Source organism: Physeter macrocephalus, unplaced genomic scaffold (genome assembly GCF_002837175.3).
Source record: "Physeter macrocephalus isolate SW-GA unplaced genomic scaffold, ASM283717v5 random_1575, whole genome shotgun sequence".
NCBI classification, from domain to species: Eukaryota; Metazoa; Chordata; class Mammalia; order Artiodactyla; family Physeteridae; genus Physeter; species Physeter macrocephalus.
This window is the reverse complement of record NW_021146715.1, coordinates 1-12,999: the sequence shown is the minus strand read 5'-3', so window position 1 is coordinate 12,999 and position 12,999 is coordinate 1. Positions and strand designations below refer to the sequence as shown.

The window sequence follows — 12,999 nt, the reverse complement described above, 5'->3', positions numbered from 1 at the left end:
AAAAGGCCACAACAGTGAGAAGCCCGCGTACCGCAAAAAAAAAAAAAAAAAAAAAAAAAAACCACCACAAAATAATGGGGGAACTCCTAGGTATCTACCTGAAAGAAATGAAAACCCATGTCCACACAGGGATGTTCACAGCAGCATTACTCCTAACAGCCAAAGAGTGGAAATGACCCAAATGTCCATCAACTGATGAATAAACAAAATCTACTATGTTCCCACGCTACAACATTATGCTAAGAGAAAGAAACAAGTCACAAAAGACCACATATTATATGATTCCATTTATGTGAAATGTCCAGAATAGGCAAATACATAGAGACTAGTGGATGCTTAGAGCTGGGGTAGATGGGGTGATGGGGGTGATGGCTAAAGTTTATGGGGTTTCTTTCTGGAGTGATGAAAATATTCTGGAATTAATGGTGATGGTTGTGCAAGTCTGTGAATATACCAGCAAACTGTACACTTTAAATGGGTGAATTGTAAGGTATGTGAATTATATGGCAATAAAGCTATTTTTGAAAATAATAGAATACTGTGAGGGGTATAAATTAAACAAAAGTAGCCACGAGTTGGTAACTGTTGACGCTGGGAAGTGGACACATTGGATTTACTAAACTATTCTTTCTACTTTTGAACATCTTTGAAATTTTACATAATAAAATGATCAGAGCACCATCGTCTCTCACCTGGATTACTACAATAACCTCCTAACAGGTCACCCTGCTCCTACCCTTGCCCCTACAGTCTGTTCTCCCCACCGCGCCAGAACAATCAGCCTAAAAGGTGATTCTGATCACATTCCTCTTCTACTCGCATCGCTACCATGGTTCCTCATTGCCCATCGCGCAAAACTCAAAGGTCCTACAACCCGCCTACAAGGCCGTGCACTATCTGGTCCCCCATGGCTTCCACTCTAAGTACTCTCCCCTCGCTCACTCTACTCCAGGTATAGTGGCCTCCTTAATGAGTTCCTCGAACATGCCAGGATGGCCCATTCATCCTCAAGTCACAGAAATGATATAAGGTCCGGGAGACAGTCACCTTTTGCAAAAGGAGCAAAATGAGGCACATGACTTAAGATACTTAGCTGCCAAGCTATATTTGAGAACTTTTTAAAGAACTTAACTTCAAATGCAGTCAAGTTTGATGAACAGAAAATGTCTCCGAACTAGAAGAGTCATTCACAAACTAGGGGTGTGGTCAGACTCCGCCGTGGTGGAGGAAGAAGAGGCAGAAACAGTCCCGCTCGCCGCTAAAGTAACCTGAGTCCTAAATCGGCCGGCCTCGGCCCCTGGTCTAGAAGCTGGCGGCAGAACCCGGCCGGGGCCCAGCAGGAGGGGGAAGCCTGGTCGTCGGAGGGGGGGGGGTCTCGGAGGCGGCGGAACACCCACCGATGGTACCCTGTCTTCGGAGAAGAGGACCACACCTGTCAGCAGAGTCGGTCCGACGTGAGAAAGGCGGGAGTGGCGGCCCCGAGCGCTCCTCGGACCCCGATGCTCCGAAAAAACCCGGGTTCCGCGGTAGCCCTTCCCTTCTCCCACTGCCAAACTCCCACTTCCGGCTTCCGGTGTCGTAGCTGTGGGATCCGGAAGTAAAACACTCAGGCCCCGACCCCAGCCGGCTGGCGAGAGGTGTGAGGGAGGCTGCCTCAGACCGAAACCCGAGCCCGCCAGCCTCCGCTGGCCCTCAGGACGTTCCCCAGTAATATGCGTCGCGACCCGCATTCCCCCTTGTCTCTCCGTCGGCGGCATCCAGCCACGGGGCGCTTGGCCGCCCCGCCCCCGTTAGGGGAGGAGCCACGACGAGGCTATCATCTAATAGGGCCGGTTTGACCTGATCCGGCGACCGGTCCGGCGAGGGGACGGGGCTGCTGAAGGCCCCGCCCACAAACAAGGTCGAGGGGCGTGACCACGCGGCCGGCGGAAGTGGAGCCCTTCGCTAGGGCGCGGGACCTCCCAGGGCCCGCGAGAAAGCCGGACTATAGGGGCGGGGTCTGGCCAGGGATGGGCACGCGGGCGAGCAGCGGAGAGCAGCACGCGGACTCTCGAAGCATCGGAGACACGGTGCAGCGGCGGCGGGTAAAGGAGGCGGCTCGCGGCCCGGCGGCCAGCGCAGGTGCTCAAAGGGCAGGGCGGGCCAGGTCTGGGCCCTCGCACGGGGTCTGCCGGGGCGGGGGGGGCGCGCGGGGGGTTCGGCCTGGGATGCGCGCGCACCTGCCCGCCCCTTGGCCCTCCCCGCCCCTCGGGGGAGGGGCCTGCAGAGGCCCCACCCGCGCGTCTCGCCTGAGGCTGGTCAGCTCAGACCAGGTGCCCGCCCCCGCCGGTTAAATGGGCCGGCGGGGAGTAGCCCCCGGAAACTGCCGGGAGCTCCGGGGCTGTGAGCGCGACAGGCGGCAGCGTCGAAGCACAGGTAAGTGAGCGGTCGCGGCGCTGCGAGGCACTTTGATTTCCCATACTTGGGAACAGGGCAAAATCGAGAGGGTCTTAGCCGATCTCACAGTCCCCTGCATCCCTGCCCCCCCCGCCACACTGGACACGGGACTTGCCGGTGTCTCGCAGCGTGGCAGGAGGAGGGCTGGAGCTACACTCCATCAGCTGCACAATCTAGCATGCTCTAGCTCATTGTGGAGTTTCCGCCTGAATCCCGGGTGAGATAGTCTTAAGCAGGTCGTACGATGCTCCAGCAGGGTTTTACTCAGTCCCCCAGAGCGGAGGCCCTAGCAGGAATTCACTAATGCTTTGGGTAATTTTGTAACATACACCAGGAAAGAAGGTTGCCCAGAGAGTATGGCCAGAGCCCAGGGCCAGCAGTTTCTAACCTCCCAGACATCCTGCTCCCCAGCCATATTCACAGTGAGTGGTTTCAATAAGCAGGCACCAGCTGGGTGAGAGCCCAAAGGACCCCTCCAGAAAGGGGCCAGCTTCTCAATGCTCTTCTGTTCTCCTGCCTTGTTAACGAGTTTTTCTTCCACCAGAGAGCATGATGGCAAGGCAGGTGGCTCTGAGCCGGACCCAGGTGTGCGGGATCCTGCGGGAAGAGCTGTACCAGGGCGATGCCTTCCATCAGGCTGATACGCATATCTTTATCATCATGGGTGCATCGGTGAGTCTCCCCCAGGCCCCACATTGTAGAAGCAGCAGACTTAGAGCATGACGTTGCTTCAGGTCCCTTCCCTTTAGGTACCTGGGCTTTCCCAGCTGACTGTCGCCGGGTCTCTCGGGCTCTGCTCGGTCGGGCTCTCGCTGTTGCTCTCGCTCATGTGCCACCACCCGGTATACACACAACGCGAGGCATTTCTGATGTCCGTGTGCAGCCATCGACTGTAGACCTATGTCCTGGAGCTGGGAGGTCCTTAGAGACTGTCTGGTTGGACTTCCTCCTCCACAGGGAAAACTGAGATGCAAACAGGGGAAGCGATTCATTCTGGGAGTATGTTTTCCAAACCTGTTTCTGACTTGATAGATGTCACACAGTTAGATCCAGAGGTAGGATTCGAGGCCGGATCTCTACCTTATCTCTCTACCGTCAAGTTCCCTGAGGAAAAACACTCGACCTTTCTTGAAACACCATCTCTTTGGCCCAGCTTCCAAGGCCTGCTGAGGAACTGAGACCAGCCCCATTGTCTAGCCAGTGGAACTGCCACTTTGCTCTGATCAGGAAGGCCAAAGAGTAGGAGCAAAAGCAGAAGTAAAGCACGCTGACCATACGTGATGGGGGTGGGGGAACAGGAAAGGGAGGGTGGGTCCTCGGAGAGCCATGGCCCCTGACTGAAGCACTCTCCCCACGTGCCGTGTGGAAACAAGATCTACCCAGTGGTAAGATGTGAGCAGGGGCTGGGGAGCTGTCAGGGTTCATCTCAGAGTGAAAGTGGTCTCTTTTCTCTTTTCACTTTTCACCGTGGACTTGACCAAGAATCTGCTACCCATGATGTGAGCATCTTTGCTGGTAACTTATTATATAAACCTCAAATGAGAGTTCTACCCAAACCAGTTAGCTCTTGACGGGGCAGACATTGTCTCTCTGTGACTTCCACACCACTGTCCCCTCAGCTCTGGAGGAACTCGGTTCTGTGTCGTAACACACCACCGTGCTTTGCAGAGCCTGCTTCCTGCCAGCTTTGTGATTCTGTTCAGAACTTGGAAAAGCAAGCCAGAATGCAGGGCTCTGCCAGTGGGAGGGAAGGAAGGTCACCCCAAACACTGTCCCCTGACCCCCTGTCACCCAAGATTGGGGGGTGCCCAGGAGGAGCTCACGGAGCAGTCCTAGCCCCCACCCTGGCCCCAGCCTCATCCCCTTAGAGGAGCCAGAAACCTTAACACCTGGGACTTTGTCCAAGAAATAGGTTGGGGGAGAAAGTAACAATTAACTCAGGATTATTTTTCCTCCTTCCCCCGCCCTCCGCCCCTGTCCCCATACCGGCCTATCACAGGATGCTCCAACAGAGGGTCCCAGGCCTCAGTAAATGGCATATGACCCCAGGCCCTCAACACTTAGATACCTCATTGAGAGCATCCAAGTTTGCTCTGTGGCAGGAGTCTTTCCTTCTCTGAACCTCATTGTCTCCACTTAGCAACTGAGGTCTTTTGAAACAAGTGCAGAGGGCGCTGGGGCTTTGCTGAGCTGATTCTGTGACTCCACTGCCTTCATGTGGGGCGGGCTTGGGCTTAGGCAACTTTGTTTCTTTGCCAACAATAGGGTTCCTCTTTGCTCTCCTCTGCTCTGGGAGCAATAACCAGAGGCTTCTAGAGCAGAAGTGGGAGGTGCTGCTCCAGCAGGGTGGAGTGGGGGAGGAGGAGGGTCCTTGAGGAAGAGCCCTTGTGTATTTCTCCCTCCTCCTGTTCCTGGTGCGGGGGTTGGGGGGCGGGGGGTGGTGTCCCTGCATGGGCAGCACCTAGAACAGCTCCCACCTAGCCCTGCTGGGAGGCTTCCTCCGTCCTCCCTCCCCCTCCCTCCCCCTCCTTCCCCCTCCTCGTGGGAACGTGCTGGGGGCCGGGACCCAAGGTGAGTGCATGTGACAGCAGACACTGCCAGGCCTTCATGTTGCCAGGGCTCACGAGGAGGGCCACGGAACAGAGCCTTCCTCTCAGAAGGACGAGCAGACGCAGAGCCCCTGGGGCAGGCTGGGCTGCAGCGTTGTCCTCTGCCCCCTCTCCTCCCTGGCCCGCTTACCCAACTGTCGCCCGCGTGCCCAGCTTCCTTCCTGGGGGCGTCCTGAGGCTGGCTCGTGGACTTACCGATGGGCTTTCCGCCACTCTCTTCTCCCTGCTCTGAGACCACTATCTCCCTTCTCAGGACTCCCACCCTCGGCCGGGGAGGGAGTGGAGGTACTTACTGTCCCAGTCCAGAGAGCTCTGGACTGAAAGAGCTCAGTTTCTCCGTATAGACCAGCATTTGGGAGAGGAACCTGGGGCCTGGCCGATCGTATGTGTCCTCTCCCGGGCTGGAGCCACTTTCCCCCCACAGTGGACGGAGAGAACAATTGGGGCAAGAGAGAGAGAACAGAGCTGGGAGCCCCCTCGGGCAGGATCGGCTCACTGCACGGTCCTCAGCACGTCCCTCGCCTCTCTGGACCTCGGTTTCCCCACCTGGACCATGAGGGCCGTGGGCTCGATGGGTGCTCAGGTCCCATCCCAGTGATGGGCCCGTGCATGGCATGACCTGGCAGCCTCAGCCCTCCCTCTCCTCGGGGTGTTTCTGGGCTGCCTCCCCTCTTAGGGCGATAAGATTCTTGCTGTGTCACGATGACTCTGGCACTCCCCCAAAGGCCTGATGATTCATGAGCCCCAGGGAGTAGGAGGGAGGCCCTTTTGTTGGTTTTGCAGCCCAGCCTGCCTCAGCAGCCCTAGGGTCTCACCCCAGTGGCTGGGATCCAGCTGGGCCCCAGCAGAGCTGCGCTCCACCCTGGGACCTGGGCGATCCTTGACCCGGGTGGCCCTAGGGGGACAGGGATAGCCCACCCCTGCCTGGCCTCCAGCTGGCAGCCAGCCTCTGCATTCTCTGCCGCGCCCCTCCACCCTAAAAGCCTCCAAGACCGAGACCGAGGGTTTATAAAGCTGGAGACTGAGGTCAGACCTGGGCGGTGACAGGCAGGTGGCGGCCCATGGCCCTTTGCTGATAGCTGGAAATCTGAATCAGGTACTGCTTCTCCTGCTACGTCACCATGTGTCCCCGGTCACGTCCCTCCCCGCTGTGGTCCTCGGGAGCCCCATCATCGCCCCCACCATGCGCAGCGTGCTCTCTTCCCACAGTGGTTCTGGCAGAGGAGTCCAGCCCAGGCTGGTGGGGAGGGTGGGCCTCCCCGGGCCCCTGCCCCCCACTGTCCTGGGTCCTACCTCGTCTTTCCGTCGGGTGACTCGGAGCCCGACAGGCCACTGGTTGCAGGGCTGAGCTGAACAAGGCGAGCAGGTTCTAGCGCTAGTTAATCCCAAAGGGACCAGCGAGAGCAGTGGGGTGCGGGGCTCCGTGAGTCAGCAGACAGGACACTGGGCCCGGCGGGCAGCCTGTTGGAATTTGATCGGAAGCAAACATTCCACTTGGCCAGGAAGGCGGGAGGTGGCTGTGGGCCGTGGTGCTGGTCGTTTCTCCCGGCCAGTCCCCGACAAGCCCGGGAGCAGGTGGGGCCCACCGAGCCCCGGGGACCGGAGTGGAGTCTCCCACCGGCCCGGTCCCATTGATGGAGAAGCAGGAAGCGGGTGCCGATGGGCCCTGGGAGGAGGGGGCCGCAGTTGGGGGCTACTGGGCCCGGGGGCAGCTCGAGGCCCCGGCTGGGGGTCGGAGCTGGACCTTGATGTGCTGCTGTCTCCGTGGCTCCTGTGGAAGGTGGCAGGCACGTGGGGGATTAGTTCTGAGCAGTTGGCAAGACATGGGCAGGGGCGGCAGCCCGGGGAACCCTGGCTTGGGAACCGCCCACTTCGGGCCTTCGGGGTTCCGGTGGAGCCTGGAGGTGGTGACCTGGGGTGGAACAGACACCTGGGCTTGTCTGCATGCAGAGGTCAGCTCAGCCCGGGAGTTGGAGGCCGAAGCCAAGGGACAGGAGGAACGCGAACGTTTGAGTCTCATAAGTGGCCCGCCCCAACCTCCACCGCCACCAAGGAGCCCCCCAAGTGCCTTCCTAACTGCCTGTCTAGGGGGCAGGGATTTTAATCAGGTTGGAATTGCTTCGCTTCTGGTCATGCGGCTTCTGTCCTGCAGTGGTTCATAGAACCCGTCCATTGGTTACGTGGCTCCTAAGGTCATTTTGCGGCGAACATTTGGGTCCTTATCCCTGGAGGTGGTTTTCCTGCCCAGGGTGAGTCCAGCGCCTCCCTGATTACAGGGCGGACGAATGAAAGGGTGGCCTGCTGTGCCCCGCAGGCTTCCTCTGCCCCCCAGGCCATGCCCTCACTCGAAGCCTCTTCCACCGGAGTGGAGAATTCCTTTGTCAGGTCACGGAATTAACGCATGTTGCCATGGCTACGGCGACTGAACTGGAGTGGAGAGAAGGGACTTGTGGCTTTTCAGTGAGTCTCCCGTCACCTTCGTGGCATGACCATATTGTTGTCCAAAGTTGCTGTGTGTTCATACCCTTGCTCTTACTTTGGAAAGTTTCACGTGGACACAAGTCAACAGACGAGCGCGATGAGCAGCCAGCACCCCGCTCCCCAGTCACCTCAGGTTACCCAGGCCCCACCCCCTGCTCGATTATTATTCTTTACAGTCTTTCTTTTTAGGCAAAATTTGTACACGTTGAAAGGCACCCATTTTCACTGTACAATCGGTTACACACCTTTATCAGCAAAGAGGATGTTTCCGCCTCCCCAGGCAGTTCTTGGGCGTCGGTCCACCTGCTGCTCCGGGACACCGTGGCTGTGGCACTTCCATCACTGTGCAGCCGTTTTGCCTTTTCTAAAGCTTCACTTAAATGAACTCAGGGTATTTAGCCTTGGGGCTGGGGCTGTGGCTTAGCATTATGGTTTTGAGATTCGCATGTGCTGGGTGGGTCACTGGCTCATCCCTTTTTTGTTTGTTTTTGGTTTTGTTTTGGCCTCATGCGCAGCTTGAAGGATCTTAGTTCCCCGACCAGGGATCGAACCCAGGCCCCCTGAAGTGGAAGCAGGAACCCTAACCCTAACCACTGGCCCGCCAGGGAATTCCCCCGGCTCACCCCTTGATGTTGCTTGTCCATGCCCTGTTGATGGATTTGAGCCTTTGGGTGGATTCATCTTCTTTTTTTCCGTTTTTTCTATTCACCTTCTTAGTAGTGTATTATGGTGAACAAGAGTTTCTAATTTTGCTGAAACCTTCATTTATCCGTTTTTCTGATTACTGCTTTCTGTGTCCTAAGAAATCTGTTTCTACTCCCATCTGTTGATTTTTTTAAAATCTAGCAACCTTGTTAAAATCTCATTAATTGTAATAATTTGCCTGTAGCTTGCTTTGAGGTGGTTTTCTTTTAATGGACAGACTGTCAGCTACAAAGAGGGCCAGCGTGGCTCTTCCTTTCCCGTCCTCACGTCTTGTCTGCTCTCCACCTGCCGCTGTCAGGGCTTCTGGTGGGGCATTGAATAAACAGCCAATGGCAGGCGCTCTTTTCTTGCTCCTGGCTGTTTAAAGGGTATTATTTCAACATTTCCCCACAATATAAGATGTTTGTGAGGGTTTTTATAGGTGCTGTTTATCAGGGTAAGGAAGTCCCCTTTTATTCCTAGTTTGGTAAGAGGTCCTATTGTGATAGATGTTGATGTCTGGAACACTTTATCTACATCTGGTGAGTTTAGCAAGGTTGCTAGATTGAAAAATCAAAAGGAGTAGACAGATTTCTTACAGCTTTTTTTCCTTTAATCTGTTAATGTGGTGAATTTCAGTGATTTTTTTTTTTTTTTGCTTCTCAGCATCAAACCAACCTTTCGTTTGCAGGATTACCCCAACTTGGTTCTGACATATTCCATTTTTGACGTTGCCGGATTGGATTTGCTGGTATCTTCTGCAGAAATTTTGCATCTGCATCTGTGTACATGGACGAGATGGGCTTGGGGCCTCCTGCGTGCATTTCTTAGAGGTTCCAGCCGCAGGGTTCTGGAGCCCCATCACGTGGCTCAGCAGGTGCTTCCCAGGCAGGCTTTGCCTCAGACTGGTGTTCTCTCCTCCTGGGAGACCCGCTGGCAGAGTTTTCTGTGCCAGGATCAGGGCCAGGCTTGTCTTGGTGGGAAGGCTGTGGCTGCAATCCTGTCTCCTTAATAACCATTGCCTGCTCAGGTCCCTTGCTCCGCTTTGGTATATTGGATTTTTCTAGAAATGTGTCCATTTCACGTAAGTTGTCAGACATGGAATAAGGTTGTTCATAAACCCCTCTTCTGTCTTTCCCGTCGGTAGTTTTGTCCCACTGCACTCCTAATTCTTGGTACCTGTTTAAAAAACAGTCTTGGGACTTCCCTGGTGGTGCAGTGTTTAAGACTCCACCTGGGGCTTCCCTGGTGGCGCAGTGGTTGAGAGTCTGCCTGCCGATGCAGGGGACACGGGTTTGTGCCCCGGTCCGGGAAGATCCCATATGCCATGGAGCGGCTAGGCCCGTGAGCCATGGCCGCTGAGCCTGCGGGTCCGGAGCCTGTGCTCCACAACGGGAGAGGCCACAACAGTGAGAGGCCTGCGTACCGCAAAAAAAAAAAAAAAAAAAAAAAAAAGAAAGAAAGAAAAAAGAAAAAGAATCCACCTGCCAATGCAGGGGACACGGGTTTGAGCCCTGGTCCAGGAAGATCCCACATGCCGCAGAGCAACTAAGCCCGTGCGCCACAACTACTGAGCCCGCGAGCCACAACTACTGAAGCCTGTGCTCCACAACAAGAGAAGCCACCGCAATGAGAAGCCCACGCACAGCAACCAAGAGTAGCCCCCGCTCGCTGCAACTAGAGAAAGCCCGCGCACAGCAAGACCCAACGCAGCCAATAATTAATTAATTATTTTAAAAAACCAGTCTTGCCAGAGGGCTGTCTGTTTTGATTAGTCTTTTTCAAACACCAACTTTCGGCTTTTTGATCTTTTCTTTTGGTTTGTTTTCCATTTTATTCATTTTTATTTTTCATTGTTCCCTGCCTTGTAATTTGTTTGGCTTTAAAATTCTGCTGTCCTTTTTCCTTCTTCAGTTGCATTCTGAGCTCATCAGCTTCCAGCCATTCTTTTTTGCTAACCTAAGCATTTAAGGTCACGTCTCAGTTTTGATGTGTGCTACTTCCATTGCCATTCGGTTCCAGGGAATTTAGGGTTTTCTTTAGCCCGTGAGCTGTTTAGAAGCGGGTATCTTGTGTTGGCTTTGGTTCTGCCTGCTCAACCAGAGACCGGGGTCTGTGGATCGTGGAACCAGCAGGTTGGTGGTTGCCTCCTGGCCAGCACGAGGTCTGTTTGCCTCGAAGTGCCCCCGGCAGTGTGCGAGCACTGTCGGGTCAGGGTCAAGGGCTAGGCTGGGCTCTAGTTCAATCTGCTCAGGCTATACACAGGGGCAAGACAAGGGTACCCGGGTGTCCTGGGGGGAGGTGATCTAGGGCACGTCCTCAGCTCCCAACCATGCCTGTTTTCTCTGCCACAGGGTGACCTGGCCAAGAAGAAGATCTACCCCACCATCTGGTAAGCTTGTTCCCGCACTGCTCACTGCCCCCCGCGGCCCTCTTGCCCTCGCCCCCGCCACAACCGTGCTCTGCCCTCAGGTGGCTGTTCCGGGATGGCCTTTTGCCCGAAGACACCTACATCGTGGGCTATGCCCGCTCCCGCCTCACGGTGGCTGACATCCGCAAGCAGAGCGAGCCCTTCTTCAAAGTGAGTGGCTTCTGGGGTCTCCATACGTGCCATACACCCCTCCCATCGCAGATGCCCTTCTTCCCTCCCCGCAGGCCCAGCCTTTCCCCCCTGTGCCGGGGCCACTCCCTCCCTAGCGATCCTCAGCCTGGCACTCCTCCCCACCTGCTCCCACCGCTCCCTTGATGCCAGCCTGAGATGCCTGTTTCCCAGCCCCCTCTGACTTGGGCTCACCAGTTCCTCCCCACTGTACCCTGTGGCCCCTCCACCATGGAAATGCTGCAAGCCTGACTTTTCTCAACATACCGTGCTTTGGTGGAATGACTTTGGAGAGAGATCTTTCTCCCAGGTCAAAGTTTCCTGAACTCTGGCTTCCATCTTAGGTCACGTGGCCCCCGCCCCCATGGGTGTGCAAAGCTGACGAGATGGGAGTGAACCCAGTGCAGGGCTAGGATGGCTGACTTCTCAGGAAGCCCACCCTGCCTATGGGATGAAGGAGGGAGGGAGGGGCCGGGCCGACATCCTTGTGTCCGTATTTTCTAGGCTGCCCCGGAGGAGAAGCACAAACTGGAGGAGTTCTTTGCCCGCAACTCCTACGTGGCCGGCCAGTACGACGACGCAGCCTCCTATGAGCGCCTCAACAGCCACATGAACGCTCTCCACCAGGGGCCACAGGCCAACCGCCTGTTCTACCTGGCCTTGCCCCCCACTGTCTATGAGGCTGTCACCAAGAACATCCACGAAACCTGCATGAGCCAGACGTAAGGCTGCTCTTTCACCCTCCCTTCCTGCCTCCTGGGCCGACCGATCTAGGGAGTCTGAAAAAGATAGATGTCCCGTGTTTGTTATTGCCATGAATTAGCTCTCCAAAGAAGGGAGTAGGAGTAAGAGTAGTTCTCTAACAGCCTTTACTGAAAATGCTACCACCCCGTGTTTACCTTCCAAATGCCCCATATGAAATCCCCTTGTCCCTGGCAGCAGTCCCGGCTAGCACCACAAGGTGGCAGTGTTGCTCCACGAAACTCTTGCTGCCGGTTGCTTACTCTAGCTTTCGGCGTTTCCCAGCGTCTCTTCGACCACCACCAGAGGGCGGCGTTGGTCCACGGGAACCCTGCTGCCTGTGCCGCAGCAGCTCTGCGCTCTGTTGTTTCTCCAAAGCCACGGCCATGTCAGTTTCACTTTGTCCTCCATTAACTCTCCGTGAGGAATAAGGGGTCTTTCCCCACATTAAAACCCACGGAGGTGGCTCTGATTTTGGCATCCCCTCCCCGTTTTCCCACTAGCTCTGGGCCACTCCTGACCCTCGGGGACCAGGAGGGAGCAGAGCTGGCCAGTGGCCTTCCTTCCAGTCACCAGCCAGTCAGCCCAGAAGGCTTGTGGGGAGGCTTTGAGCGTGGCGCTGAGGGCTGGGAAGGAGAGGAGGTGTTCTCCGTGCTGAGGCCGGGGGAGGGCCAGCCCGGCAGAGCTTCGCTGGCTCATCTCACCGCAGAGCGGCGGCGGCAGGGAGGCTCTGCCCTCACTCCCTGGGGAACGGGCTGTGGAGGGGGATGAGGGTCTCAGCCCTGGTCCCCAGGGAGGGTGTGGGAGTGACGCAGCTCCGGCCTCCCGCAGAGGCTGGAATCGCATCATTGTGGAGAAGCCCTTCGGGAGGGACCTGCAGAGCTCCGACCGGCTGTCCAACCACATCGCCTCCCTGTTCCACGAGGACCAGATCTACCGCATCGACCACTACCTGGGCAAGGAGATGGTCCAGAACCTTATGGTGCTGAGGTGCGACCGGGGCCAGGGCTGGGCGCTGGGGGGCCCTGCTGCTGCCCCCTTGGACGCCCACCAGCCTTTACCCTGCCCCTCTTGCAGGTTTGCCAACAGGATCTTCGGCCCCATCTGGAACCGGGACAACATCGCCTGTGTCATTCTCACCTTCAAAGAGCCCTTTGGCACTGAGGGTCGTGGGGGCTACTTCGATGAATTTGGGATCATCCGGTGAGAGCCTGGTTCCCCTTCCTGGGAGGTGGGGGGCGGGCATCCCGCCGCCCTGCAGGGTCGCCTCTTCCTGTTTTGGCAGCAGGAGTGTCTGAGCAGTCAGGAGTGGTCACGGTCTTCTTCTTTGCCTTAAGGGGACCTGGCAGACACTGGGGATCAGGAAACAAGGCCAGTTTAAGGCCCTGAGCCCCCAGAACCTGGCCAACAAGGGGGCCTTAGTTCACTGTCCGCTCCTTCCTCCCGCCA

The 12,999-nt window shown here is 56.4% G+C and overlaps 2 protein-coding genes across 8 annotated transcripts in view; one reads left to right on the top strand and one right to left on the bottom strand.

The window, feature by feature from the left end:
• Nucleotides 1–6,905, bottom strand: part of LOC114485485 (NF-kappa-B essential modulator-like) — an 18,900-nt gene extending 11,995 nt beyond the window's left edge. For 2 of the 5 annotated variants that reach the window (XM_028486976.2, XM_028486977.2), the window contains exon 1: nucleotides 1,398–1,858. In XM_028486976.2, coding sequence (XP_028342777.1) covers nucleotides 1,398–1,757 — 360 coding nt within the window. In that variant the 5' untranslated portion in view covers nucleotides 1,758–1,858. Of the gene's footprint in view, nucleotides 1–1,397; nucleotides 1,859–3,189; nucleotides 3,269–6,338 lie in introns of those variants that run through there. The other 3 variants (XM_028486978.2, XM_028486980.1, XM_028486979.2) reach the window with 3 other exon arrangements.
• Nucleotides 1,914–12,910, top strand: LOC102982823 (glucose-6-phosphate 1-dehydrogenase). Of its 3 annotated transcripts, none has more exons than XM_028486982.2 (7): nucleotides 1,914–2,121; nucleotides 2,981–3,108; nucleotides 10,565–10,602; nucleotides 10,683–10,791; nucleotides 11,314–11,531; nucleotides 12,382–12,540; nucleotides 12,628–12,902. In XM_028486982.2, the coding sequence occupies exons 1-7, from the start codon at nucleotides 2,010–2,012 to the stop codon at nucleotides 12,755–12,757; spliced, it is 894 nt and encodes a 297-aa protein (XP_028342783.1). In that variant the 5' UTR covers nucleotides 1,914–2,009; the 3' UTR covers nucleotides 12,758–12,902. The 3 variants fall into 3 exon arrangements, with proteins under 3 accessions (XP_028342783.1, XP_028342784.1, XP_054939522.1); XM_028486983.2 differs by lacking the exon at nucleotides 1,914–2,121 and adding an exon at nucleotides 2,306–2,415 and having other exon boundaries at nucleotides 12,628–12,910; XM_055083547.1 differs by lacking the exons at nucleotides 1,914–2,121; nucleotides 2,981–3,108 and adding an exon at nucleotides 7,209–7,505 and having other exon boundaries at nucleotides 12,628–12,910.
• Nucleotides 12,911–12,999: the final 89 nt, after the last annotated feature.